Raw genomic sequence first — 24,040 nt, 5'->3', positions numbered from 1 at the left:
GACATAACAGAAGGTTTAAACTTATTTACTACCTTAACTAGGATTGTTTGTTACAAAAGCAACGATGAAACTCAACCTAGCTACAACTAGTTAACGCCATTTCACTATTGAAAATGCAAAATATTACCAAGCATGTCTAAGTCTCAACTCGGAAAGGGCAGAAAATTGTTTAAGAGTTCCAACTCATTTGTCCTGTTGGATTCTTATTCCAAGACAAATAGGCTGGGTCACCAAGAGGCCTGCAATAACATAAAACTTCTTAGACAAGGTACAACCAAAAAAGATTTCTATAACGAAAACTATAATGTCAATAGTAGGGAAAAAAAAAAAAAAAGGTGATATTCAGTTCCTTTTAGAAATGTGATTAACAAGACTTTGAACCATCACTTACCTGGGCTTGATCACGTATACAAGCAAGAAGCTTACTGCCAGGAACAAGCACAATCCACCTACAGTAAGATATGCTCTGCCCAGGAAATCATTTTTTCCTCCTATCCAACTCGTGGTTGAAAGAACCAGCTTCTTTTTACCCCCAAAACTGTAAGTATTATAATTATTCTGTATAGTAACTGTAATTATATCATTAGCTTCAAGGTCCACTTCTATCCTTCCATAAAGTTTTCTGAAAGTTGAAAGTGCAGCAGTACGCATCCAAACAATAAGATCCACTTGTTCACTCAACTATTTCATGCAAAAGAAGTTAATAAAATTATTAGAAAAGAGGAAGATGGCATAAAATATGATGAAAATATAAATGAAGCAGAATTTCTTTTAATGAAAATGAACCCCAAAAAAGAAATGGAGCAAGGAAGTAAGAAGATGCTTACAGGTATGCTTGAATTGAGCTTTGCACCTCCAATCAAACCTCCACTCTGGAAATTTTTAGGATAGACATCAGACCCAAATTTATAATCTTGGTCGCTTTTCCATGCTATATTTTTTTTGCTGACATCTAAGGCCTTGTTTTTAAGAGAAAACCCATAAGTGTCATTGAACAAACTCCATGCAACAAGGCCACAAGGAACAATTGGAGCATTAGTTGATGTGACTGCTTCAGGTTTACAGTTGTCTGTGTCACTCTCACCTGCCTTGCTCCGCAACTGCTTGTCACTTCGACTTTTTACATATCTGGAATAAAATTTTCACATGTTAATTAGAGAAAACATTCAAAAGATCTCAAAAATCAAGCAAAGGGCAACAATAGCCTATTAATACAAGTCCCAACTTGCATACATATGCCATGAGCATATAGAGCTATGAGGAAAATTTCCAGACTTCAAAAAATGTACAAAAAATGTAATGATCCTCTTTAGACCAAGGTTCTTGACATTCCAAAGTCAGGAACCCAATAAGTGCAAATATAAACCTTGATGAAACTAATTCAAGTGCAGACTTAAATTTACAAAAATGAGTGAGGCTGCAACTCCTGCATGTGCAATTGCCTCACAAAAAGGCAAATCAAGACTTCCAAATTAAAATAGGAATTCAGCTAAAAAATTGCACTAGTAATTATTTTTTCATGCACCATTTTTCTGGCGATTGAAACTATTTAAAGTTTTGCCTGCATCTTTTACTTCTTGGACTAGTTTTTCCCTCTCATACTCTTTTATTCTTTTATTTCCAAGGGAAATTTTGGATCTTGTTTTTCAGATTTGTCTGATGAGACAATTTTCTTTAATTTGAGCCAATTCAAATTTAAGCAACCAAATTGAAAAGCTAAACAAAGTTAATTTCAAAGAGAATGTGAAATGAGGAACCAATTATGGAGGAAAAGAAAGCAGCATCCGTGTATACAAGAGTATTTTTAAGGCAATTGTCAGCATAATTTTGAATATTTTGTATACAAGAAACATAATTTGAAACTAGATTTAAAAAAAAGTGGAACAAAAATACAGACACCAGCATCACAAAAAACTTCATTATGTTCATAAAATTCTCCAGCTTTAACCAAAGAAACATCTTTTCTGTTCCAAAATATCATCTCCATCACCAGCAATTTAATTCCTCATCTCTTAAGGCTCTTTCCTTTCTATCATAAATTCCAGAGCTCAACATCTAGACTTAATGACATAAGGATGTATTCTCAGTAGTAATTGCCTAGAAAATATCTTCAGTAATCCCAGAAGATATCATGGTTGACAACAATTTTTCATAGAGCCAACACCGCGTGATTAAAGAGCACAAGCATAACTATGCTGATATCACTTTTTTGAAGGTGTCATTAGAATCCAAAATGTTGAGGTTTTAAAGGTGTAAAATACCTTGGAACTTGGAAGAAAAATAGAATAATCATGGTGATATCACTTTTTTAAAGGTGTCGTTAGAATCCAAGATTTTTAGGTTTTAGAGGTGTAAAATACCTTGGAACTTGGAAGAAAAACTTCCATTAAAACATCACATTAACATATCAACCACTTACAAATGTTCTACAACTATATTCAACTCAACTCAGCTAAACCTTTATCCCAAAAATTTGGAATTGGCTATACGGATTCTCTTTTTCCACTCTAAACAATTTTGGATTAAATCTTCGGAAATGTGTAATAGTTCTAGGTCATGTTGTACTGCTCTCCTCCAAGTCAGTTTGGGTCTACCCCTTCTTTTCTTTCTATCCTCTAACCTAATGTGCTCTACTTGTCTAACTGGAGACTCCATAATTTGCTCTCTTTCTCCCAAATGTTCTACAACTATGCTTTCAATAAATTGAATGCCAATTTTCTGAGAATGAAAACCTTCCATTATAAGAGGAAGTAACATTCCAAAATTCACTCTCCTCCCAATGATAAAAAATGGAATAGCCAATGTTCTACCACATACCATATAAAGATACAAATAAGTGTAAAAATAGTAGACATTTCTCATACTCACCGACGATGGTTCTGATAGAAGTTATCAAGCTCATAATAGATAAAAACAGGACTTTTCATTTGCTTTGGAACCTGAAAAAAAAAATCCAGTCAATGCACTTCTGTATAAGATAAATGTAAATGGTGCTAAATATAAAAAGATATAAGCAAATCAATACAATTGGACTAACAGTTAAGGTCCTGGTACAGGTCTTGTTCGTTTTACTGCTCTGAATGTATTGGAGGCTAGCATTTGAATAGTTGGGAGGAATGCAATCTTTGTCATATCGATCAACAATTTCCACCACCTATATGTTGCCCCCACAACCCAAAAAAAAGCCACAGTTTCACGTTAGTGGTGCTGTCTATCAAACTTGGCAAATGGCCAAAAAGTCAAAGAAGACCATAATAGATTACATGTTCTGATGCAAACAGGGCAATGAGACCAATAGGAATGAAAATAATGCCAACACCAACGAATGTGGCAATGACCTGAAACCAATTAAGAATAAAATATAGTCTAAGAAAAATATTTAAAATATATATAGAAAAAGAGAGCGTCACAACAGAAGTCAAAGAATTAATAATAAACCACATGCCCATCCTGGCGTTAAAATTGGTTTGCAAGCAGGAAGCTCTTGTTGTGTGAACCTAGAATCTGCATCAAAGAAGAACAAACATTGTACAAAATATTTTCTCTGAAAAAGAAAATTACTCATCGGATAAACCCACAGAAGGAGAAGAGGGCGATGGGGGGGATCAGCTTCTAGTTTGACATTTGTAAATGAATATTGAAACCAAAGACAGCAACATTTCAACAAATGAAGAAGAATTAAAATCACCAGCCAAACAGGCAATGCAGGCAGGTAAATAAGCAAAATAAGCAAAATTAACAACAAATTTTACAAATAGAACCAAAATCTTTGATCAATGCCAAACAGTTGATGTATAGAAGGAGCAATTATAACCTACATACGAAATTCAGTGCAAAACCTTAAAAATCAAACTGCAGAACAATCACAATATCGATAGGAATGAAATTCCAGATTCAAAAATATGATATTTGTTTTCTGTTAAAAAAAAAAAAAGACCCAATCAACATCTCATAAATAACACATAAATAATAACGGAAATAGGAGAAGAAAGAGAAAATGACATTGGGGTTTCCTGGAATTCCTTTTAGCAGGAGCAGAATCGGCCATGCCACCGTCACCAGAACCACCAGAGCTCGTCGCTCCTCTCATTTTCACCACCACCGGTGATGAAAATTTCAATTCGAAAAATGGAACAACAGAGTAGTAATAAGTATGTTTTAAGGTGATTTTTTGGGTTGTGTATGTGAGATAATAAATTTTCTTCTCCCTTGTGCTTTTTTGCTTTTTTAGTATTTTCTTCTTTAGTTTTGATTCTTTCTTTCGGTTTTTCATTTTCTTTCCCTTTTTTTTTTTAACATTTATTTACCATTTATTGTTTAGCAAATGAAAAAACTGATATTAGGTAGCAGTCCCACTAGCGAAACTGCCGGTCGTTCTGTGTGTTTTGCTTTTATTTCGTGACCTGCAAATACCATACCAACCAGTCAACCTCTTTAGTTTTTTAGTTTTTTTTTTTTTTTTTCAATATAATTGATGTGATTTAAACTCAAATTTGATATATTATATCTTTAAAATTCACTTAAATATTATTATATTAGGAATAATAAAACCTTCAAATCTGATTTGATTTGTTTTAAATTTCATCAATTTTTTATAATCGGCCTTAATTTTAGAATAAAATGAAAAATATTTTTTAACTAATTCGTCGTATATAATAATATATTATTATTTTTTATTAAATTAATTTATTTTTACATATTAAATATATTATTAAAATAATATTTAAAATTTATATTTTTAATTATATTTTATTTTTCATAAACAATTTTATATTATATAATAATATATTAAAATAAATAATAATAATAAATTAATTCACCCTATTTAACTTTTTAACATCTAAATTATGGGACAGAGATAAAGAAGCGATTCCAACCCAATCCGTCTCATTCCCATTCCTAAATTAAACTTATTAGAATCGCTCCAATACTATTAAGCATTAGCATACCACTTAAGGTTTTGATCCTAATTCAAAAGTCGATTCATGAGTTTAAAGTGTTCAGTTAATATATATACAATGCTGATATCAAATATTCAAGCGATATGAGATTTTTACTTCATACGCTCTTCATTCTCTCTCGAAAAACTTAGACTCTAATATTACTTAAACTTTGAACCCAACTTAAAAATCAATTTATAAATTAAAAAAGCTCAATTAATATAAAACCTTACTAAGTAATTATAATCGCAGTACAATCTTTTAAACTCAACCAAATACGTAGCCAAACAGAATTTTATAATTTTTCTTTTTAAAAAAAAACTAATTGTAATAAATTTCAGTTAAAGAGTAGATTAAAAAAATTTCGAGTTTTTATTTATAAAAATTACATTGTAAAGGGGATTTATAAAACACATTAAATCTTAATTTTAAATTAGCATGCTTAGTTTTTATATGTGAAAAATATAATATTTTAAGATTTATACATTAAAATGTTTTATAAAATAACAATTTAGAAATTAAAATGTAATTAAATTTAATTTTTAAATAAAATATAATATATTTTAAAATATTAATAATATTAATGAGTAAAATATATTAAAATATTCTAAAATTTTATAACGGAGGATTAATAACCAATACTTAAAAAAACAGTGACCAACGCATATGTTATATAAATATAAATATATATATATATATTTAAAAATTAATTAATTATTAGTTAAATTATGATTGGATTATATTAAATTAAGAGTAAAACAAATTTATATTTTTACTATGATTGGGTTTTTTTTTTCTCAAAGATATTCACGTCGTTACCTTGGCAAAGAAACAATTACATAATCAAACTGTCAAATGATTAGAATTTAAAATTAAGTTTCTTATTTCAAATTTTGGACTCCACTAAATCAAAACAGTTTTTTTTGTTACTAAAACTACGTCGTTTACACGTAGGGTTAAGTACATTCTACACTCCCCCCTCCCCTCCCCTCCCCTCCCTCTCGCTCTCACTAGCCGGCAACAGTCGCCCCTTTTGTCCATTTCCCTTTCTCTCGATCTCCAGTCTCTAGCAGGTTTGGTCTTCTGCAATTTTTTAATTCCTTTTTCTGATGATGTTTTTGAGTGTTGGCTTTTTTGAGTTTTCCTTTTGAGAATGTAAATTTCTATTGTTGTTCAAAATTTATTGTTTGAACTGATTTAGACTATTATCGAGGTATTGTCTGATTTTTATTAGATGCAAGATGTCTGTTTATCCTCTCTTATTTTATTTCTTTTTCCTCTCTTTTCGATTCATTATTTTTGGTTTCTTGTTCAGGTCCTTGTTTGCTATATAGATTTTTTTTTAATCTCCCCTTTTTTAAAACTATCAATGTTGCTGGTTTGCGGTTTTAACGGTGTAAATGGTTTTTTAATCTGGGTCTGAATTCCTTATTGCATTCCACTAAGTCTGTTGGCCTTTTCGGATTAGTTCTTTGTTTCTGCTTAATACATATTCTTAACTTTTCTAGGATTTGTAAACTGTGATTTTGATTCATTGTTTCTTTTGTTACTCTTTCACAATGTGTGTTGTTGTTCTAAATATATAGTATTGTATTTCTTTTTTATGGTTTATATATGCAATGGTGTTGTTTGGTTACCAAGGGGGTTAGCTCGATTGGTAAACCTACAAGTAATTGCAGGTGGGAGATACGGGTTTAAATGCCTAAATCCTTCAAATATGAAAAGCTCTATGCGTGGTTTAGATGACATGATAATGTTGAATTATGTGCTTTTATTTTTCTAGAGTGCTTATTATGTTAATATGTTCACTTATGTTTCTTTTGAATTCTATTTCCGTGTAGTTTATAAAATTTAGAATTTTACAATTGATTTTAATGACCACTACATGATTCTAGTTACAAAAGCAATTTTCGTTGCTGTTATGTTTAAGTTTTACAATATTATATGATTGTTGCATAGACACCCAATGAATGTTCTTAAAGATGTTGTTTTTAATAAATGAAATGCCTCTTATGTTTAGCTCTATCAAAATGTGCTGTTGCTGGAATTGCAGATTCTAGCAAAATGAAGAAAGGAATTCACCCTCAGATGCAGTGGATATCTTATGTGACCCAGAGTGGCAGGTTGATGCACATTATGATGACAAAAATTCATCATGTTGGTAAAGTCTACCACTTCAGGGCCAGACGGCAGATGGCTGAAAGTTTAGGACAGGTTGCCAAGTTTAAGCGTCGCTATGGACAGGAAGATGCTGAAGACACTACCAAATAATTCATTGTGATAGCGAAGAGAAGTTTGGTATTGGTCCTCGACGTTTCTCATGTATTTTAGCTTGACACTGTGACACTGTCCTAGTGAGTGCTCTGAATTGCAATAAACTTTGTTGTCTATGGGTACTTATAGAACGATTCAATTTTGATGAGTATAGTTTATGGTGATTTAACTGCCCAATTAAAACTATTACAAGTTGGTTTATTCAATTTACTTGATTTGAGAGATAGCAAAATGCAAAACCTGAAGGCCAACTCTGTGTTCCATGCATTTGTATCCTACTTGTAATAATTATGTGGCAGTTCCAGAATTCTTATTTTGTGAGTTTAAATCTTTTTTTTTTTTTTTGAAGTATTTAAAAAAGAATTTTTTTTTTATGATTTATTTTTGGATTCTCTCTGTTTCTGATTTTATTTCAGGAATGTCTTTGTAATGGCCTTTCACCCTTCTGCAAAGGTATTGATATTTTGTAGGTTCATTAGTAATAGTAATTCAACTCAATTAATTAAACCTTATTCTTAAACTAGTTGGGGTTTGTGATAAAATCCATTTCCTTAGTTCCGCTCGGTTTAAGCTACATACTTGGAAAGATCTATAGCTGCTGAATTCTTTCTTGCTACTTCTCTCTATGTTATTTTTTTTCTCTCCCTCACTTTTCTTTTTTTAAATTTTTATCTCCTATCACTTCAATGCGTATTCGCAGCATTTCATATTGATGCTTCTGTTAGTCAATGACCTAAATGTCCAAATCATCTCAAATTTTACGTTATTAACTTTTCTTTAATAGGCATTACATTCATTAGAAGGGCCTTAAGATGTATTTGGCCTTTCTTAGTATGAAATTTATTAATAGGGAGTTTACAACTGTTTAAACTTGCTGAGTTATTGTGTTGTTGTTTTGTAGTTTAAGCAGAAGATGTTGAATGTACGTACAAAATTTGCACTTTTAGGTTGGTTAAAGCCGTGAAAATTTTTGAGACCTTTCAAACAGTATTGGATCCCATTGTGAAGATTTGCATGGAATGTGATGAGGATTAACCTGGCATTCTAATGTCATTTGCACCGCCTGGGACCATAATACCCAAAAAAAATAAGTCCTTCCATGTCCACCGTTCTTTTTCAAACAAAAACTAAGGGCAATTGTGACTCAATGAAAAATTGTGGTTTTATACTTCTATGTATGTGTATAACTTTGTTATTAAGATGTAATTTAAGTGATCAAATAAATTATACACAAATAGCGGCTCATACACAAAATAATTATTTAATATCAAGTGTATTTTCTCACATAAAAATCAGAGTTTACAGGTTTAATTATTCAAGCTCAGTATTAACTCAATAAAACAAATTTTCAACACATTCAATATATACTCAGAGAATCAAAGTGTTGAAAATTAAAGAGTTAAGGGAAGAAAATAATTAAACACAATGTTTATAGTGGTTTGGCTCTCTTAGCATACATCCACTTTTTCCAAAGTCTCACTTTGAGAGTCACTCCACTATTTGATATTTTCAACAGGCAATATTCAAAGCTTTTACAATCTCAGTAAGTTTTTCAGGTGCTTGAGAACCTTTACAATGTCTTTGCTTCTCACAAAAAACCACAAGCTTCACAAGGCGCTTGAAAACCTTTCACAAGTGTGTCCTCACACTTACATAACCTTAAATAGGTTTTGGTATAGAAGAAATCACTCTCAATAACTCTTAGATACATAATTTAATGCTAAAAGATTGAGAGAGAAGATTTACCACTTTAACTCAATAGTATTTGAATGAAAGCTTTTATTGCACAATAAATTCTTAATGAATAAGAACACTTTCATTAAGTAAATTTGTAGTAAATAATGCTTTTTATAGGTATTTTCCATTGCTAAAAACATCTGCTAGAGAGTGTGTCTAACGGCTCTTTAATTTTTAAAAAACTAGTCGTTACTTCGTTGAAAATCGTGCAGCAGAGTTGTGTCAAATCAGAGTGTGAAAATAGTTAATTAAAATTTTCACTGGTTAACTAATTTCGTAAGACATAAAATTTTAGACAACAAAATTAGTTAACTAATTTTCACGATAGGTTAACTAATTTCGCTATTGTCTAACTTAAAATTTGAAATTTTGAGTTTTTGAAGGAAGGTTGCAAAAATTATTTTGACCATTCAAAAACCTTAGAAATGATGTAAAAATACTTTTTAAACTATTGAATCTAAAAATAAAATTGATTTTAGGTCTTAAATGTCATAATCTCTCCAATCTTGTACAATGGACCTAAGAACTTAATTTCTATCATAATTTTTCATGGATTTTGATTCGTCTTGTGTTATATAAGATAGTAATCTCCTTTTATTTTAGTCGTGTTAATAGAATAGACCTTCCATTAATGTCTTTGCGTATCATAATCTATAAAATCACTTCAAATACTTATACACAAAGAGTTAATATATATTTTATTAGTTTTGTTATCATCAAAATCAAGCTCATTATAGCTTACAGGGCCTACATTAAAAAATAATGTACTTTATATCCTGAAAGTAGGAAGATGGGAATGAAAATGCACATACACCAGTGTACCTAATAATTTTGTCAAAACAAAGGCCTTTGATTTATTGAAATAGTATAAATTTATATGTGAAATACTTTCTTTTCACATGAGTTGTAGAAGCAATCGGTCACTTGTCTTTGGCCATAAAGCAAAGAGTTAAAGGTAGCATGTCCTCTCCCAATTCACGACCTCCCATTATATCCTCCTCCCATGTTTGATGTTATCCACCTCCTTCAAGCTTTATTTAGACACAAAGAATATTATTTTTTATGAGGGTTATCGGATCGAATGACTTTTGAATCAGTCCGATTGGGAATTGCATTCGTTTCAATTTGATTTTATTTTTAATTATTTTAATTACTTTCATTACAAAATTAATTTTTATAATTATATTTACTCGAGTTGAATACAAATAAAAAAAAAAACTACTAGGATCTCTAAAAAAAAATTGAAACTCTTAGAAAAATATCTCATTGATCAATGTATCAACAAAAGTTTGTATCATAAAAATGTATTGATAAAAGTGTATTTTAAAAATATACAATAATCATTGCGTTAAATCAAATCACCTGAACCACTATGAGAAAGATATGATTTGAAACTAAAACTACGTCGTTTAAGAGAGATATAAATTCTCTTTGATCCAACGTCCATCATATCATTGTGCGAGTTAAAGTTCATTATAACTTTTCGATCAATAAAAACACTCTCTAATCATCGATTTCAGCCTTCCAATTCCCATTGGCGTTTTCTCTCACTGTCGCCGTCGGTTTTTTCGTCACTTCCGATCACCATTGTCGTTCTCTCTCACACATCGTCGTCGTTTACTCTGCAATCGCTTTGGCTGTTGTAATTGAACTGAAGGAGGCAAGGCCCTCTGCCCAACTGCCTTGTCTACATCGCCGGCGCTGTTCAGCGTCGTCGGTGAGCTTTCCAATCAAAACTCGAGATTTAGTCCTTGTCTATTCTTTTCCTTTTTTTTAATAGATGCTTGCAAAGTGAAGTAAGTTGAAGGCTTAGATTATGATTCTGTTTTTTGTTTGATTATCTGCTACAATCATGCTTTCTTCATTAGATTTTCTTATTAACGTTTTGTTACTTAGCGCCGTCTCATCCTAGCTTAAATATTTATTTCCTTAATACTTGAATGTGCTCTGTTCACATATTAATCAATCAAGTCAATTTCAAGTAGTTTAGTTTTTTCTCAAAGTTTTTAAGATTATGAATGTATGTACTATGAATCTGCATAAACATGGCACTCTGTAGCTTGTAATTTTCAGTTTGCTTTACAGGTTACTTTGGGCAGTTTTTAATCTATAGTTAATGGCCACCTCTACTTGGTTATCTCCCTGTTTATTGAATGAGCGTTCAATCATAAACTGCTATACTGGGTTGGTATGCAATTATTCAAGTCTATTTGAGAAACAAAACTTTTGTACGAAACCAATCTCTGCCTCTGCTGGAGTAAAGCTAATAAGGAATGGAATCCGGTGTAGTACATTGGAAATTGAGAGTACCCCTTCATTTTCAATTGGAAAGAAATTTCAACTTGATGATGTGATTGAGGCACAGCAGTTTGATAGAGAAATTCTCAGTGCCATATTTGAAGTTGCACGAGAAATGGAAAAAATTGAGAAGAATTCTCCTGGTAGTCAAATCCTTAAGGGTTATCTCATGGCTACCCTTTTTTATGAGCCATCTACTCGCACTAGGCTTTCTTTTGAGTCTGCCATGAAACGGTTAGGTGGTGAGGTTTTGACTACTGAAAATGCAAGGGAATTTTCATCGGCTGCCAAAGGAGAGACACTTGAAGGTGATTGTCTTATTTTTCTTTTTTTTTTGCACGCAACTGCTTTACTTGCAGTCTGGTTAGTTACTTGTGTTTGGAGCTTGATTTTCAGATACTATTAGAACTGTTGAAGGGTATTCAGACATTATTGTTATGCGTCATTTTGAAAGTGGGGCCGCAAGAAGAGCTGCAGTTACTGCTAGTATTCCTATTATTAATGCAGGGGATGGTCCTGGACAACATCCAACTCAGGTGTGTTAAAAATGAGCAAGTGTTTGCTCATTGAATTACAGAATTTTCTGACAAAGTGAGTAAAAGTCTAAAAGGCAGTTGAAATTTAATGGATAAGTTGCTGAGGTTAATAATCTGATTTTATACTTTGCAACTATGATTCCTTTTTTGTTCATGAATTGTTTCCAAACTACAACTTTTTGGGTGAAGCAGCGGCATGACATACATTTTTTTTTATTCCCCTCTTTTCTGACTAGCCTCTTCCGGCCTGTTTGGGCTCAGAACTGGTCAACATTTCCATGGACTCAAACTGATCCGAAACCGGAAGTAGGGGGGTTACAATTCCTCCCCCCCCATTGAACCTGAACTGGTGGTTTGGTCTACCGTGAATTAAAAAAAAAAAAAAAAAGAAAGGAAAAATTTGAAAAAATGTTTCAACTGTTGGATTGCCTCAACCCAGATCGAACTAGAATGAGCCTCCCCAGTCCAGTTCAAGTCCACCTAGGCCACTGGAGCTTGCCTGTGGCCATTTCTACTCTCTGCTTGTATCACTATAATTAGTTGCATATTGTAGTTTGCAGTTTGTACCTAGAACCTGTAAACTGCCATCATCATCACTTAATTATTATAGTATGCAAGGCCCTCCTCTTCCCCCCAACACCCCTCCCCCCCCATCAAAAAAAAAATCTTTTTTTTTTTTTGTTACCATCACCATATACTTTGTAAATTTGTTATGACTTTATGTTCAATCATAAACTGGTCATCAGAATTTAGCCATTGATGTGAAATATATTGAGAAAAGATGTCAAGTGTAAGGCATTATGAGGTATTGCTAGTGGTTGAGAGTTGAGACCTTGCTACAAACTATTTTAGATAATATGTGGTTGCTATGGCAATATACCTTGTCCGCTAAAACTAACATGTGCTCTTGAAGTTGCTATATAGCTTTTGCTGCTTGTACTTGATGATATTGGATATCATAAGTTCTCAAAGATTGAAGCTTTTTTTCTGCAAAAAAAAATTGCAGGCTCTTTTAGATGTGTATACCATTGATCGAGAGATAGGTAAATTGGATAGCATTAGAGTTGCACTTGTGGGGGATCTTGCCAATGGGAGGACAGTTCGCTCTCTTGCATATTTGCTTGCCAAATACCAAGATGTCACTATCTATTTTGTCTCCCCTGATGTGGTAAAAATGAAGGTAATAGAACTAATTTCTTCTGAAAAGGACAGATAAGCTTCTTTTTACTAGATTCTTCTATTCTGAATGTTATAATGCATAGATTTTCTTTAATTAATTTGTCTCATTAAATTTATTTAAGATTCATAAATGTGAAGAAAACCTTATATGTATTTGAAATATCTTATCTTTGAAATTCACTTCAAATGAGTTTTTGGTGACATTCACGAGTATGGGATTCATTTTCAAGTCTAACCATCAAACTAAGTCAATTGTCATTCAAATAATTTAAACTAAAACTAAATCCAAATGTTTTAGTTCAAGCCATTGCATCCAAACATGGCATAGAAAAATATCTGGAAATTTAGGTTATAGTTCCTTATTTAATGATTTGTACTCAGGATGATATAAAAGACTATTTGACATCAAAGGGTGTTAAATGGGAAGAAAGTGCTGATTTAATGGAAGTGGCTTCAAAGTGTGATGTTGTATATCAAACTCGCATTCAGCGAGAAAGGTTTGGAGAGAGAATTGACCTTTATGAAGAAGCTCGAGGCAAATACATTGTGGATCGTGAAGTGTTAAATGTAATGCAAAAACATGCTGTGGTCATGCATCCTCTCCCGAGGCTTGATGAGGTAAATGTTATAAGCACTTTTTTAAGTAATTATGAAGGTTGGCAAACTTATTGCTTCTTATTATGCTTTGTAGATAACTGTGGATGTCGATGCGGATCCAAGGGCTGCATATTTTAGACAAGCAAAGAATGGTCTCTATATTCGAATGACGCTTTTGAAACTTCTACTTGTTGGATGGTGACGAATGGGCTATTTGAAGTTTTGCATTTTGATGTTTGATCTTTACAACCTGGTTGTTTACGAGTGAACATGAGTTATAGCAAAACTGCGAGAATGGTTCGACTTTGAGATAACAGTCATGAATGAACAATCATATATTTCAATTCAAATGTTTTCTTTATGTTACGTAGTTGATTGGTTATTAATTCAAATGTTCTTTATGTTACGTAGTTGATTTGTTATTAACTGATTAATGGCAATTTGTTAATTTTGATGTGGTAGGATCAAATAATCTAATGAGGCACTAATTAAAAAATATATATAATATAGAACAATACTATCTGTTCCCTTTTTTTCTAAATATTGTTTAGTAATTGAAAAGTTTTCCAAAATAAAGCATGCGAACAGTAATTATGGAGCTGGCACCAGTGCTTTCGTTATTAGATAAAATTAATCATTTAAGAAAGTATCATCTTCATGGAAACCAAAACTGTGTGGAAGGATTTAAGGGAGGCGTGTGTTTCAATGGTGATATTATGATAATATTGAAACTTTCAACTTTTCAGGAGCCAATGAAGACATCTGATGTGAGATTAATTAAATTTTAATATACATGTCACTACATTGTAAAACACTAATTCTATGATCACCCTTCAATTTGGCTAGTAAAGGTGTAAATCGAAAGAGGACAAATCCTTGGTATAAGTTAATTTCCAAATGTTTTGTGCTGGTGTGATTTACTGGATTCAATGCATGATAGGTGGCAAAAATGATATATAGACACGTATACATTGAGGATCTTTTGATAGAAATTAGGCTATCAGTTTTTCCCAGTAATCATCAAATAATTGCACACGAATGAACCTGTAGCGAACTTGCAGTCATGAATAATCAATTACAAATATTGCACCCCAAGCCCGATTCAGACATGATCTTGGCTTGGGGTGTAACAGAATAATTCATTACACAATTGAAAATTATTGATCTATAACACAATACCAGTTCCTTAATTTTCAGAAATTACACAATTTGTTGCTTCTGTGAATGCAAGAGATCAAACACTGGAAAAAACATAATAGGGGACGCTAAGGTCAGGTGGCTCAGGAATGCTTCTGAGCTATGCTGCCTACTTGCACTCCTAAGCTCCGAACAACCTGAACATAGGTTAAAAATGCTTTCATTTGCTTCATTGGAGAATCCAAAGGATAAGCTTTTTGAGATTCTACTCTTACCTTTGCAATCGGGACTGACTGCGTCTTGTGCTGCGCAGGTGAAAGATAAAATGTTTATCAGGTTACGTAAAACTGAGCTGTTAAGAAGACAGAAAGCAGTTGAAATAGCTTATGCGATCCTGTTTCTACGGTATTCAGTTCTGGAGAGGCAAGATGGCATGAATACTAATTGTTATAGTGCGCAGAAACTGTTCTTATGATAACAGTTTCTGCACACTATGCAGAAACTTAAAATAATTTAGAATCTAAATCATCATCTGGAAAGCGATTGTGCCTGTAGTGGCGAGTTAAGTTACTTGCCTTGATGGTGCTTTGCTTACAGGTTTCGACTCTAGTTGCTGCTGAGCTTCTTCAGTTGGGATAGGCACATTCTTCATCTGAAAGTGTCACAGACATTTGAAACAAGTTAAATCAGGAGCTTCATTGTTATCAATATGGTTTTTTTTGTTTTAGGACCACAGGCACTAAGTACCAAAGTCCATGGCAAGTATAATAGCATACCAGCCTCCTGAATTGCAGATTATATAACATTTGGATGTATCTTTGTTTTGCTTGTTTCTGTTCCTTGTTCAGCTGCCTCCAGAAAGTATACATGCAACCCATATTCAATACCCTATTTGCATATATCTTCCAGGTGTAGCTGCAAAATAAAGGCAATAATGATTCAGCATGTAAACAAAGGTACAGTGCAGATGAGCATATTGATGATACAAATACGAGTGCACTTACCATTCATTTATGCGTTTCAACCCATCTTCTGAGAACTTACTCCAGTATCCCGCATCTACCTTACACTTCTCAAAGAAGTCAGCGATTTTGTTGCTTGCTTCATCTCCATCGTTGGGATCAATAAGAAATCCTGATAGCCCATCAACAATTATTTCAGCTGGACCTCCTTGATTAGTTGCGAAGGTGGGTAATCCACAGTTCATTGCCTCAATGACTGTGAGTCCAAATGCTTCATAGAGAGCTGGCTGCACAAAAGCTCCCTTTGTATCTGCAATGCAACGATAGAGTTCTCCATTTCGCTGCCTGTCTGTCTGTGCTGCTATCCATCTAAACTGACTCTTGAGTTGGTACTTCTCTATCAAAGCATGCATCTTCCTAATTTCAGCCATCTCTTCTCTGTCTTTGGATTTAGAAGGATCAAAGAAGGCCCCAACTATGACAAGATTAACCAAATTTCTCAACCTCTTGTTCTTTCCATACCACTCAGTTAATCCAGTGAGGTTTTTCACTATATCAAGCCTTGCCATTGAGAAGATAATAGGTTTCCTTCTGTCTGCTAGATATCCACTATTTTGTAAGTACATTAAAAAAAGGATGTTAGATCATTTCAAATGGCTTTCAACTATAAGTAAATGATTTATGAATTATGACAAACACATACATGTGTTCTTCATTCTCCTCTTTACTATACAATAGTTCTTCAATGGCAGGATGAAACTGTGTGAATCTCTTCTGTTTCTCTGTGTTTGGGAAGTAGACAGATTGATCAGCTCCAGGTGCAGCTATGTTGAATTTTGGATCAAAGAGATTAATGCCAGAAACAATTCTACACAGCCCTGGAAGTGTGAATGAATCATGGCTCTCATACTGTCCTGGTCTTTCTTTGCTGCAAATAGATAGCTTTTGTTTTCAGCAGGACATGCAAAGGCTTTTAACACATGTTCAGTAGTGTTAATGCATTCATGTACTTCAATCTAAAGTAAATTGTGCAGTGAACTAACATTAAAAGTCAATCAACACAAGAGTGAATTGGGAAAGTAAAATTCTGAGTCACAAAAACTTCTTTGACAATAAACAAGAATATTTTGTGGTTGTCGATTGATAAATGAAGGAGATGGTTAGTTTCAAACCTTCCTGCAATCTCCTGGTATGTGCTGGCTATGATAAAATCTGCTGCATTCATTGCAATTGTATCAGCTATGAATTGGCATGAGAAGTGATACTTGGGGTCTAATTCCTTCCATTTGATGTCTGAATCTTCATACTTTGTCTTCTCCAAAGCATGTGCAATAGTTGCCTAATTTCAGACCACTTTGAATTAGTATATATATATTTATTAAGTTCTAGTATAAGCAAGCTATAAAGTTGCAAATAAAGCTATAAGCAAGGACACCTGAGTTATCCCAAGTTTATTAGACATGAGAGTTGCTGCTAAATTCCCATCTGTATAGTTTCCAATAATGAGATCTGGTTTTCCTTCCATGAGGTCTAGTACTTTGACCGTAACATCCTGAAAGTGTGAAAAAGAAGAAGAAAATTGAATAAGTGACAGAGTTCCCTTAGAAAAACCCCCTAAAAGGAAATTGATGAAACAATATAAAAATCACTCATTTAACAAGTAGAACTCGCCTGAGTAAACTTCTCAATATATGGATAGACATCGAAACGAGAAACCCACTGGCGGAGGACCCTATCTTCAACGCTAAATGGCACTCGGAGGATGTTGGAATGCTTTGTGCCATTAATTGCTTCCAATTCCTGGTTGCAGTTAGTTCCACGAGCCTCAGGAATTAATCGCGTGACCTGTTTACAGAAGAAGATGATACACTTAAGCTCTCCAAAAATTAAATGCCTAATCTAATTGTTATGCTCTTTCTTTTTGTTGCATCATGGACTTACCACTATAATATTAGGTTTCGCCTTCAGCCCTTGTTGCTTAATCCTGAGAAGCAACTCCTCTTCCAAAGCTTTCACTTGGTCCAGGATGTAGACTACCTGTTTAGTGTAGCAGCGAAGTTGCTTGTAAGTGGATTAAACAGTTGTTGTGGTGCATCAGGGAATTGAGTGAAATTCATATACCTGACCACCAGTATCTGGCAAGCCAAGGACATTTGATTGCCCAAAGTAGCCGTGAGGAGAGAAAATTACAATATTGAATATCGTCGGCACCCGACTAAAGAACTTCTCCATGTTCACTGGATCTGGAGCTTGGAGTACTTCTGAGAGTGATCTCATTGTCTCCTTCACTCTCTCTGCTGTGTCACCCCATCCCTTCTCAAAGCCCCACTCCTTGAAGCTACAAAAGGAAAAAAAAAAAAAAAATAGTTGAAATCATTGTTTGGTGAACTTCTTTCCTTTCCTTTCTGCTTTTTGCGACTTGCAACTATAAATAAAATCACAAAAAGCAGAAAATGCAAATTGATTCCAAGCAAACATGCTTTTCAGGTAAATCTCGGGAAAACTTCAGCAATCCTGATAAGTGGATTTTATGAGCAAGAAGCTGATTCACCTTAGCTCAAAATTTTGATATGGGGTGTCCTTGGCAAGTCCTGAGAGGTAAACTTCAGCAACTATCAGTGCCATCTGAAGCTTTGAAACAGTATTAAGGTTGTCATTGATCATAAGTTTCTGTAACAAAGCAAGAAATTAGATAGATACATACTTACTGATAACGTTTTTGTAAATTTTTTCATCCGGATATGAAATGGATTTTGATGATACCTCTCCTTGACGATTGAGTAACAGTAAGTAATCCACCAGAGGCTGAGCATTCTCCAAGCGCCCACTTAACTTTGAAGTGACGAACTTGGAAACGAAGTTGAGTCCATTGCCAATGGAAGAAGACAAGGTCAAGCGAGGCACAGAGAAATCAAATGCTCCAAAATCCACTTCCAATGCATTCACATCTTTTGCCCTGCAGTTTCAAAGATTTCAAAGTTGAATTTGTTTTTAACTAGAAATCTGCAAATGAGTTTGTGAAACAGTAGAGATGAATGTGCACCAGGTCTCCTCAAATATCATTTCTTTGAATTTCAAGTATTCTGTAGCGCTGATTCCCTCAACAGTGAGATCAGAAGAGTTAACCTCGACATATTCCCAGAAACCAGGACTTGGTCTTATAGCAAAAGCTACGTAAGGAGGATTAACGACTGCTTCCTGCAAATTTTTATATAACATAAAAACGTTCATTCAATTCGAGGCTATATATTTCAATAGCTCCAGGTCAAAACGTGAAAAGCAACTAATATATAGGGATAAGTTTCATTTCAACTAAGCTATTATTAGAATCTGAATCAAGATTAGAAACAGTAATTAATAACACTTAATTTGTTGATAATTTTTCTTCTTTTTCAATTTTTTATGATGTGAGAGAGCCAATTTCATTTCAATTTTTGTCCATATATGTATAATGAAAAGATAAAAGCCAAACTAAAGATAGACAAATCATTTTGGCTAACATTTTTTTCTAGATTTTTTTTTAAGTTATGGGTTTTTTTTAGTATGTAACGTCAATCTTTTGATTAGACAAAGCTAGTATCTCCTTATTTTTAATATTTTTGAGTATCTGTATCCTAAAAATTGTATATGATATTTTCTTGCAATGTTATATATATATATATAGTTAATTCTTTTTTTTTTCAGAGACATTCATTATTTTTAATAAAGCAACATAAAGTGAAAGGAAGGCACAAACCTGAGTGGAGTACCATATGTCCCCTAGTAAACCTTCCAAGACCTTGGTTCTTTCCATCTTGTCATCTATCACATTCTCCATTTCATCCAGCAGATGCTGAAGCTTCATTATCCTTCTCCCCTTCTGAACGTACTTGGCGAAACACTTCTTCATATGATACCGGCTTTGCTTCAAGGCCTCCGGCATATTATCAGCCATAGAGTCTGAACGCTTCAAGGTCGGTCCAGAAGCCATTTTCAAACAACTAATTATTATAAAGAATTATTGAAAGAGTTGTAGGTCTTCCTTGGATTACGAATATGGTTTCGATCCTGGAAGATGTTGCAGCATTTATAGAGCAAATGGTTTAGGCTACGTTATATTCGCGTTGGATGCATTGGCAAATGGAGGTTAGCTTTTGCTGTAATCAAGTGATTGGATTTGAGATCTCTTTTTCGAGGAAATGGGCCCATGACGGAGAGTGCAAGAGGAGGAGAAAGAACATTCCTTGGGGACGTGAGAAAAGAAAAGAAAAGAAAAGAAATCATCTAAATACAAGGACAGATTCCTGGTTAAAAAGGGAACTAAAGCAAAATACTATTCTTTTCTTTTCGTGATCGTAAGAAACAAGTCAAGAACGCTAAGCTGCCATCTTCACGGCAACCCTTTCTTTGTCTCATTGTTGTATCTACCTAATTGCTAATGGAAACTAACCCCAGTTTAGATTGATTGCAGCATGAATTCTTAATGTATAGCAGGAAAATTTCTTATCTAGATCATATTTATCATGGATTCAAATATATAAATACGTGAAACTTATCTATTTAATAAGTAAATCTCTTTGGTTTATATATACCAATCTAAATAAGAAAAATAAAAAAATAATGAATAGTATTGTATTATATGAGATGACTTTCATTATTAATGTATTTTAGAAAGATAGTAGGATGTATGATAGTTTAATAATATTTTATTGTTAGATAAGATAATATGATATGGTAAAATAAATATAAAAATTTATAAAATATCTTTTATTATTATTTTAAATATATAAATAATTTAAAGATATTTATTTAATAAATATTAATCTATAAATAATGTTGTTATAATAATAATTAAATATATATTTTATTTTTTATTAATTATTAAATATACTTTATAAATATATAATACTTATAAGAGAGAACGAATTATGTAAGGATAAAATGAAAATACAATAATTTTAAAATATTTCAAACCATTAATTTGATGATTTAAAAAACTGTGATACCATCATTTTATAATCTAAAATCATCATTTTTAGAAAAAATATTTCTAAACATATAAAATAACCATACCTTACAATATAAAACTATCATGATTCAAACATAGTTTTTGAATATGTGTAAGTATGAGAAGCTGTTTGAATCCTTTTATCTTATGAAGCAAGCACTCGACCATTAACTATTAGATCAATGAAATCTTATTGCTGAATTTTTTTTTTTTTTTTCCAAAGTAACCTATGCCTACAAGGCTAGAACATCATATCGTATATATATATATTTTTTGAACAAACTATGTTGTATATATCCTTCTTTCTTTAAATAAAACATGGATTACTTACAAAATTCTCTTCAAAATATATATTTAATTATTATTATAATAACATTATTTATAAATTAATATTTATTTAAATAAATATTTTTAAATCATCTATATATTTAAAACAATAATAAAAAATATTTTAATAATTTTTATATTTATTTTATTAAAATGATACTATCTAATCAAATAAAATATTATACCATCATCTCAAACATATTAATGATAAAACTACACCACATAATACAAAGCTATAATTTTTTGCAGTCTTTTAAAGGGGAGATACATAACATGGGCTCTTTAGAGCTTTTGGTTAAGATATTCCATGAAAGTTCATATTGATAATTTGAGGAATCCTACACAAGGTTGGGCTTGGACAAGAGCCAGCCCAATTTCAAGATAAAAGGCCTAGGCCTGAGACGGTCAAGAGTTGAAGTTATTGAGCAGCTCTGGTAACGATTGCGAGGATGTGCAATGCACGTGGCTGAGACTGGTCACTGGTTTAGGGTTAAGAGAGGAAGGCCCGGCCTATAAATAACGCGACTCGCCTATATCGCTCCAGCGTCAGAAGTAGGGTTCTCCGCCTCAACAAGCTTCTAGGTGACGATGTTGGTATGTTTAGGGTTTTATTTACAAATTGAATTATCCTTGGTTCTGATAATTAGGGTTCAAATGCGTCATATACTGATTACCGGCGTTCAATATTGCTACGGACTCTGCGTATGAGCCGACGCTATATCTTTCCCTCTCTGCAAGAAATACTCTTCTTACAGGAGTACCTTCGTCTCCATTTCTGCAGATGTGGGGATATTTCTTCTTCTTATTCTTCTTTTATTTTTTCTATTTAATGTTTTGAGAGAGAAGATGGAGATGATGATTATTTCCCCAGATGATCGACGCTGAATATACTGTGCGATTTTTTAATCTCTTATGAGATTCAAAGCCAGTCTTGCTGATCCATCTTCTTCATCAAATTTCTTTTTATTTTAAATTATAATTAATAATGGAGGTGATGAATATTTCCCCAAATGATCGACGGTGAACGAACTGAGCGATCTTTCTCTCTTACGAGATCCAAGCCAGAATTCTGATCCATTCTAATATTTTTAATTTTATTTTCTCATAGTCCTTGAAAAGGAAGAGAAGGATGGAGATGATCGACGCTGAACAAACTGAACGAATATTTTCTCAATTGAAAATGCAAGCTAGGAGTAAGATCCATCTCTTTCCAAGCAAATATGCTTTTGAATCCCAATCAACTAGTCAGATTTCTAATGTTACATTGTAGAAAATTTTTAATTACTTTATTAATATTTTTAATGCTAGGCGTAAATGGAAATTATAAAGAACTACGCCTTATCATGTGTCACTTTACCGCCGAATTAAAAGCCCCTTTGAATCAATTCCAATGCGAAATTTTGAGGAGAAGGACTACGTAGCATGGCTACAATTTTGTAGCTCTTAATTGGATAAATTACGATAAAACTCAAATCTCTCCGCCAGTAAGTTTTGTTGAATGTCCACTTGAAAAGGATCATTTTGCAAGGATGAATAATGCATCAAACTTCAAGATTTTGAAGGCCATTTGACTCCTCTCCACGAGCAGCATAATTGAACAAATCTCCAACAGGACACGGGCACCCCACCTTATCACATGGTGTAGGCATCGTCCTTGAGGATATCTATGAACAGGGGAAAAAAACTGCAGAATCTAAAGAAATATTTGGTAGTGCACATAATACACAGAATGTCCACGAGACCAAGAGATCCTATGCAAGATTGTAGCAGAACATCAAAGACCGTAACCCATGCACAGAGGACACAAGTGATCACCAGCGAAAAGACATGGATTAGCGTACTGAAAGATGCATTCAGATTCCAATAAATTGCAATGTTGATCTATCTTGTCAATTTTACAAATTCAGATTCCTACTCACAAGTAGGAGCTTGTATGCGCCATAAATTTTGTTTTTCCTAATCAAGTACATGAATTGGTGGGAGGATAAATCACACCTAAAATATTTAATTTAGCATGCACCATTTCCTGACACAGAAAAGTATCCTCTTGGTTGCAGAAGCCCAAATCAGGGAGTGACAAAGCAAAATGGAGCATGAATATGAGTTTGTTTTAAACAACACAGTATAAAGTATACTCACCCTCCTAGTCCTGCATCAGGAAAAGAGAGACGGAGGGAATTGCCCAATCAAGACCTTGATTTTTGTGAAACGAAACTGCTAGTGCGAGGTGAATCTGAAATTCCAAGCTTCTCTGCCCATTCTAAAAACCTTTCAAGTGTTTGAAGCTGGGCTTCTTCTATTCCTATCAATAGTTTAGAGCTTGAAATTTTATGGATTTTCTGTTTCTTGTTTCAACAAAGTAGGAACATAGGCCGTTAATTGGAGATGTTTGGACCCCAGCCCAATCTTCGAAAGTAAAACGAAATTAAAAATTTTGACTATTACAATAAAAGTTAATGAAATAAAACGTTTATTTGTACAATCTAAATTATATAGCGGCTCATTTAAATTTAATCTCCTTCTCTATGTATTGGTGTTGTTGTGAGCTTTTTCAACTAGTTTGTGTGTATCGTGTAAAGAGAAAAAAAGTAAAATTAAAAATTTTTTGATAATTGCTCTAACGCACAAGTTAATGATGCGTTTTGAAAAGTATAAATGCAAAGAGTTTAATAGTAAATTGAGTAGAATAAGTGTAGCTTATATTTGGTATTAGTCTAATACATTAAGTGATTATTGTGGGTGATTGTTTAATATTTGCTAAAGTGCGAAATGCTTGATGCTACTCAATTATGTGATCTCGGATTCTCAATGACAATATTTATATTAATTACATAGTTTTTATTCAAATTATCTTTTAATTTATGATAAAAGATTATATCGAATTATTTGATAATTTGAGCAATATGAGTTGTAATGTGTTGAGCCGAGTATCCGATACGTCAAATGGCTGGTTGACCGAATCATCTAACCATTTTCACAATTAAATGATTCAGTATTTGGACTCTCAATGACAATATTTATATTAATTATGAAGTTTTAATTCAAATTATCTTTCGATTTATGGTA

General features: G+C 33.0%; 4 protein-coding genes and 2 non-coding genes across 9 annotated transcripts; 4 read left to right on the top strand and 2 right to left on the bottom strand.

The window, feature by feature from the left end:
• Nucleotides 1-4: 4 nt before the first annotated feature.
• On the bottom strand, nucleotides 5-4,330 carry LOC110637187 (ALA-interacting subunit 1). The gene is made up of 8 exons (XM_021787174.2): nucleotides 4,003-4,330; nucleotides 3,446-3,504; nucleotides 3,264-3,338; nucleotides 3,038-3,154; nucleotides 2,869-2,939; nucleotides 828-1,128; nucleotides 392-681; nucleotides 5-239 (listed from the first exon to the last, which is right to left on the bottom strand). Exons 1-8 carry the CDS (start codon nucleotides 4,271-4,273, stop codon nucleotides 170-172), a joined length of 1,254 nt encoding a protein of 417 aa, XP_021642866.2. The 5' UTR covers nucleotides 4,274-4,330; the 3' UTR covers nucleotides 5-169.
• Nucleotides 4,331-5,885: 1,555 nt separating this feature from the next.
• Nucleotides 5,886-7,400, top strand: LOC110637155 (uncharacterized). 2 transcript variants are annotated; one of them, XM_021787116.2, is made up of 2 exons: nucleotides 5,886-6,013; nucleotides 6,994-7,400. In XM_021787116.2, the coding sequence occupies exon 2, from the start codon at nucleotides 7,005-7,007 to the stop codon at nucleotides 7,209-7,211; it is 207 nt and encodes a 68-aa protein (XP_021642808.1). In that variant the 5' UTR covers nucleotides 5,886-6,013; nucleotides 6,994-7,004; the 3' UTR covers nucleotides 7,212-7,400. The 2 variants fall into 2 exon arrangements, with proteins under 2 accessions (XP_021642808.1, XP_021642809.1); XM_021787117.2 differs by having other exon boundaries at nucleotides 5,916-6,013; nucleotides 6,961-7,400.
• A 2,996-nt stretch (nucleotides 7,401-10,396) lies between these two features.
• Nucleotides 10,397-13,927, top strand: LOC110637194 (aspartate carbamoyltransferase 1, chloroplastic). 3 transcript variants are annotated; one of them, XM_021787188.2, is made up of 6 exons: nucleotides 10,397-10,668; nucleotides 11,037-11,557; nucleotides 11,646-11,785; nucleotides 12,792-12,965; nucleotides 13,346-13,582; nucleotides 13,656-13,927. In XM_021787188.2, exons 2-6 carry the CDS (start codon nucleotides 11,068-11,070, stop codon nucleotides 13,761-13,763), a joined length of 1,149 nt encoding a protein of 382 aa, XP_021642880.1. In that variant the 5' UTR covers nucleotides 10,397-10,668; nucleotides 11,037-11,067; the 3' UTR covers nucleotides 13,764-13,927. The 3 variants fall into 3 exon arrangements, with proteins under 3 accessions (XP_021642880.1, XP_021642882.1, XP_021642883.1); XM_021787190.2 differs by having other exon boundaries at nucleotides 11,025-11,557; XM_021787191.2 differs by having other exon boundaries at nucleotides 10,397-10,747.
• A 653-nt stretch (nucleotides 13,928-14,580) lies between these two features.
• On the bottom strand, nucleotides 14,581-19,766 carry LOC110637152 (sucrose synthase 7). The gene is made up of 15 exons (XM_021787113.2): nucleotides 19,397-19,766; nucleotides 18,704-18,858; nucleotides 18,424-18,616; nucleotides 18,212-18,330; nucleotides 17,782-17,998; nucleotides 17,602-17,697; nucleotides 17,332-17,505; nucleotides 17,096-17,212; nucleotides 16,833-16,999; nucleotides 16,364-16,588; nucleotides 15,703-16,269; nucleotides 15,475-15,613; nucleotides 15,274-15,350; nucleotides 14,974-15,003; nucleotides 14,581-14,895 (listed from the first exon to the last, which is right to left on the bottom strand). Exons 1-15 carry the CDS (start codon nucleotides 19,628-19,630, stop codon nucleotides 14,880-14,882), a joined length of 2,526 nt encoding a protein of 841 aa, XP_021642805.2. The 5' UTR covers nucleotides 19,631-19,766; the 3' UTR covers nucleotides 14,581-14,879.
• A 2,054-nt stretch (nucleotides 19,767-21,820) lies between these two features.
• On the top strand, nucleotides 21,821-21,917 carry LOC131175209 (small nucleolar RNA Z103). The gene has a single exon (XR_009145372.1). It is a non-coding gene; the product is annotated as a small nucleolar RNA Z103 (small nucleolar RNA).
• A 42-nt stretch (nucleotides 21,918-21,959) lies between these two features.
• LOC131175210 (small nucleolar RNA Z103) lies at nucleotides 21,960-22,052 on the top strand. The gene has a single exon (XR_009145373.1). It is a non-coding gene; the product is annotated as a small nucleolar RNA Z103 (small nucleolar RNA).
• Nucleotides 22,053-24,040: the final 1,988 nt, after the last annotated feature.

This window comes from Hevea brasiliensis, chromosome 16 (assembly GCF_030052815.1).
Source record: "Hevea brasiliensis isolate MT/VB/25A 57/8 chromosome 16, ASM3005281v1, whole genome shotgun sequence".
In the NCBI taxonomy this organism is placed as follows: Eukaryota; Viridiplantae; Streptophyta; class Magnoliopsida; order Malpighiales; family Euphorbiaceae; genus Hevea; species Hevea brasiliensis.
The sequence above is the reverse complement of the archived record's forward strand: the minus strand, read 5'-3'. Positions and strand labels throughout refer to the sequence as shown.

Bases quoted from the DNA above. Each gene is read 5' to 3' on its own strand.
- LOC110637194 (XM_021787188.2), top strand. From the start codon at position 11,068: ATGGCCACCTCTACTTGGTTATCTCCCTGTTTATTGAATGAGCGTTCA. The intron at 11,558-11,645 runs GTGATTGTCTTA...CTTGATTTTCAG, and splicing joins CAAAGGAGAGACACTTGAAG to ATACTATTAGAACTGTTGAA. The intron at 11,786-12,791 runs GTGTGTTAAAAA...AAAAAATTGCAG, and splicing joins CTGGACAACATCCAACTCAG to GCTCTTTTAGATGTGTATAC.
- LOC110637152 (XM_021787113.2), bottom strand. From the start codon at position 19,630: ATGGCTTCTGGACCGACCTTGAAGCGTTCAGACTCTATGGCTGATAAT. The intron at 18,859-19,396 runs GTTTGTGCCTTC...AAAAATTTGCAG, and splicing joins ACATATGGTACTCCACTCAG to GAAGCAGTCGTTAATCCTCC. The intron at 17,698-17,781 runs GTATATGAATTT...TACACTAAACAG, and splicing joins TGCCAGATACTGGTGGTCAG to GTAGTCTACATCCTGGACCA.
- LOC110637187 (XM_021787174.2), bottom strand. From the start codon at position 4,273: ATGAAAAACCGAAAGAAAGAATCAAAACTAAAGAAGAAAATACTAAAA. The intron at 1,129-2,868 runs GTGAGTATGAGA...ATTTTATTCCAG, and splicing joins TTCTATCAGAACCATCGTCG to ATATGTAAAAAGTCGAAGTG. The intron at 682-827 runs GTAAGCATCTTC...TGCATGAAATAG, and splicing joins AGCTCAATTCAAGCATACCT to TTGAGTGAACAAGTGGATCT.
- LOC110637155 (XM_021787116.2), top strand. From the start codon at position 7,005: ATGAAGAAAGGAATTCACCCTCAGATGCAGTGGATATCTTATGTGACC.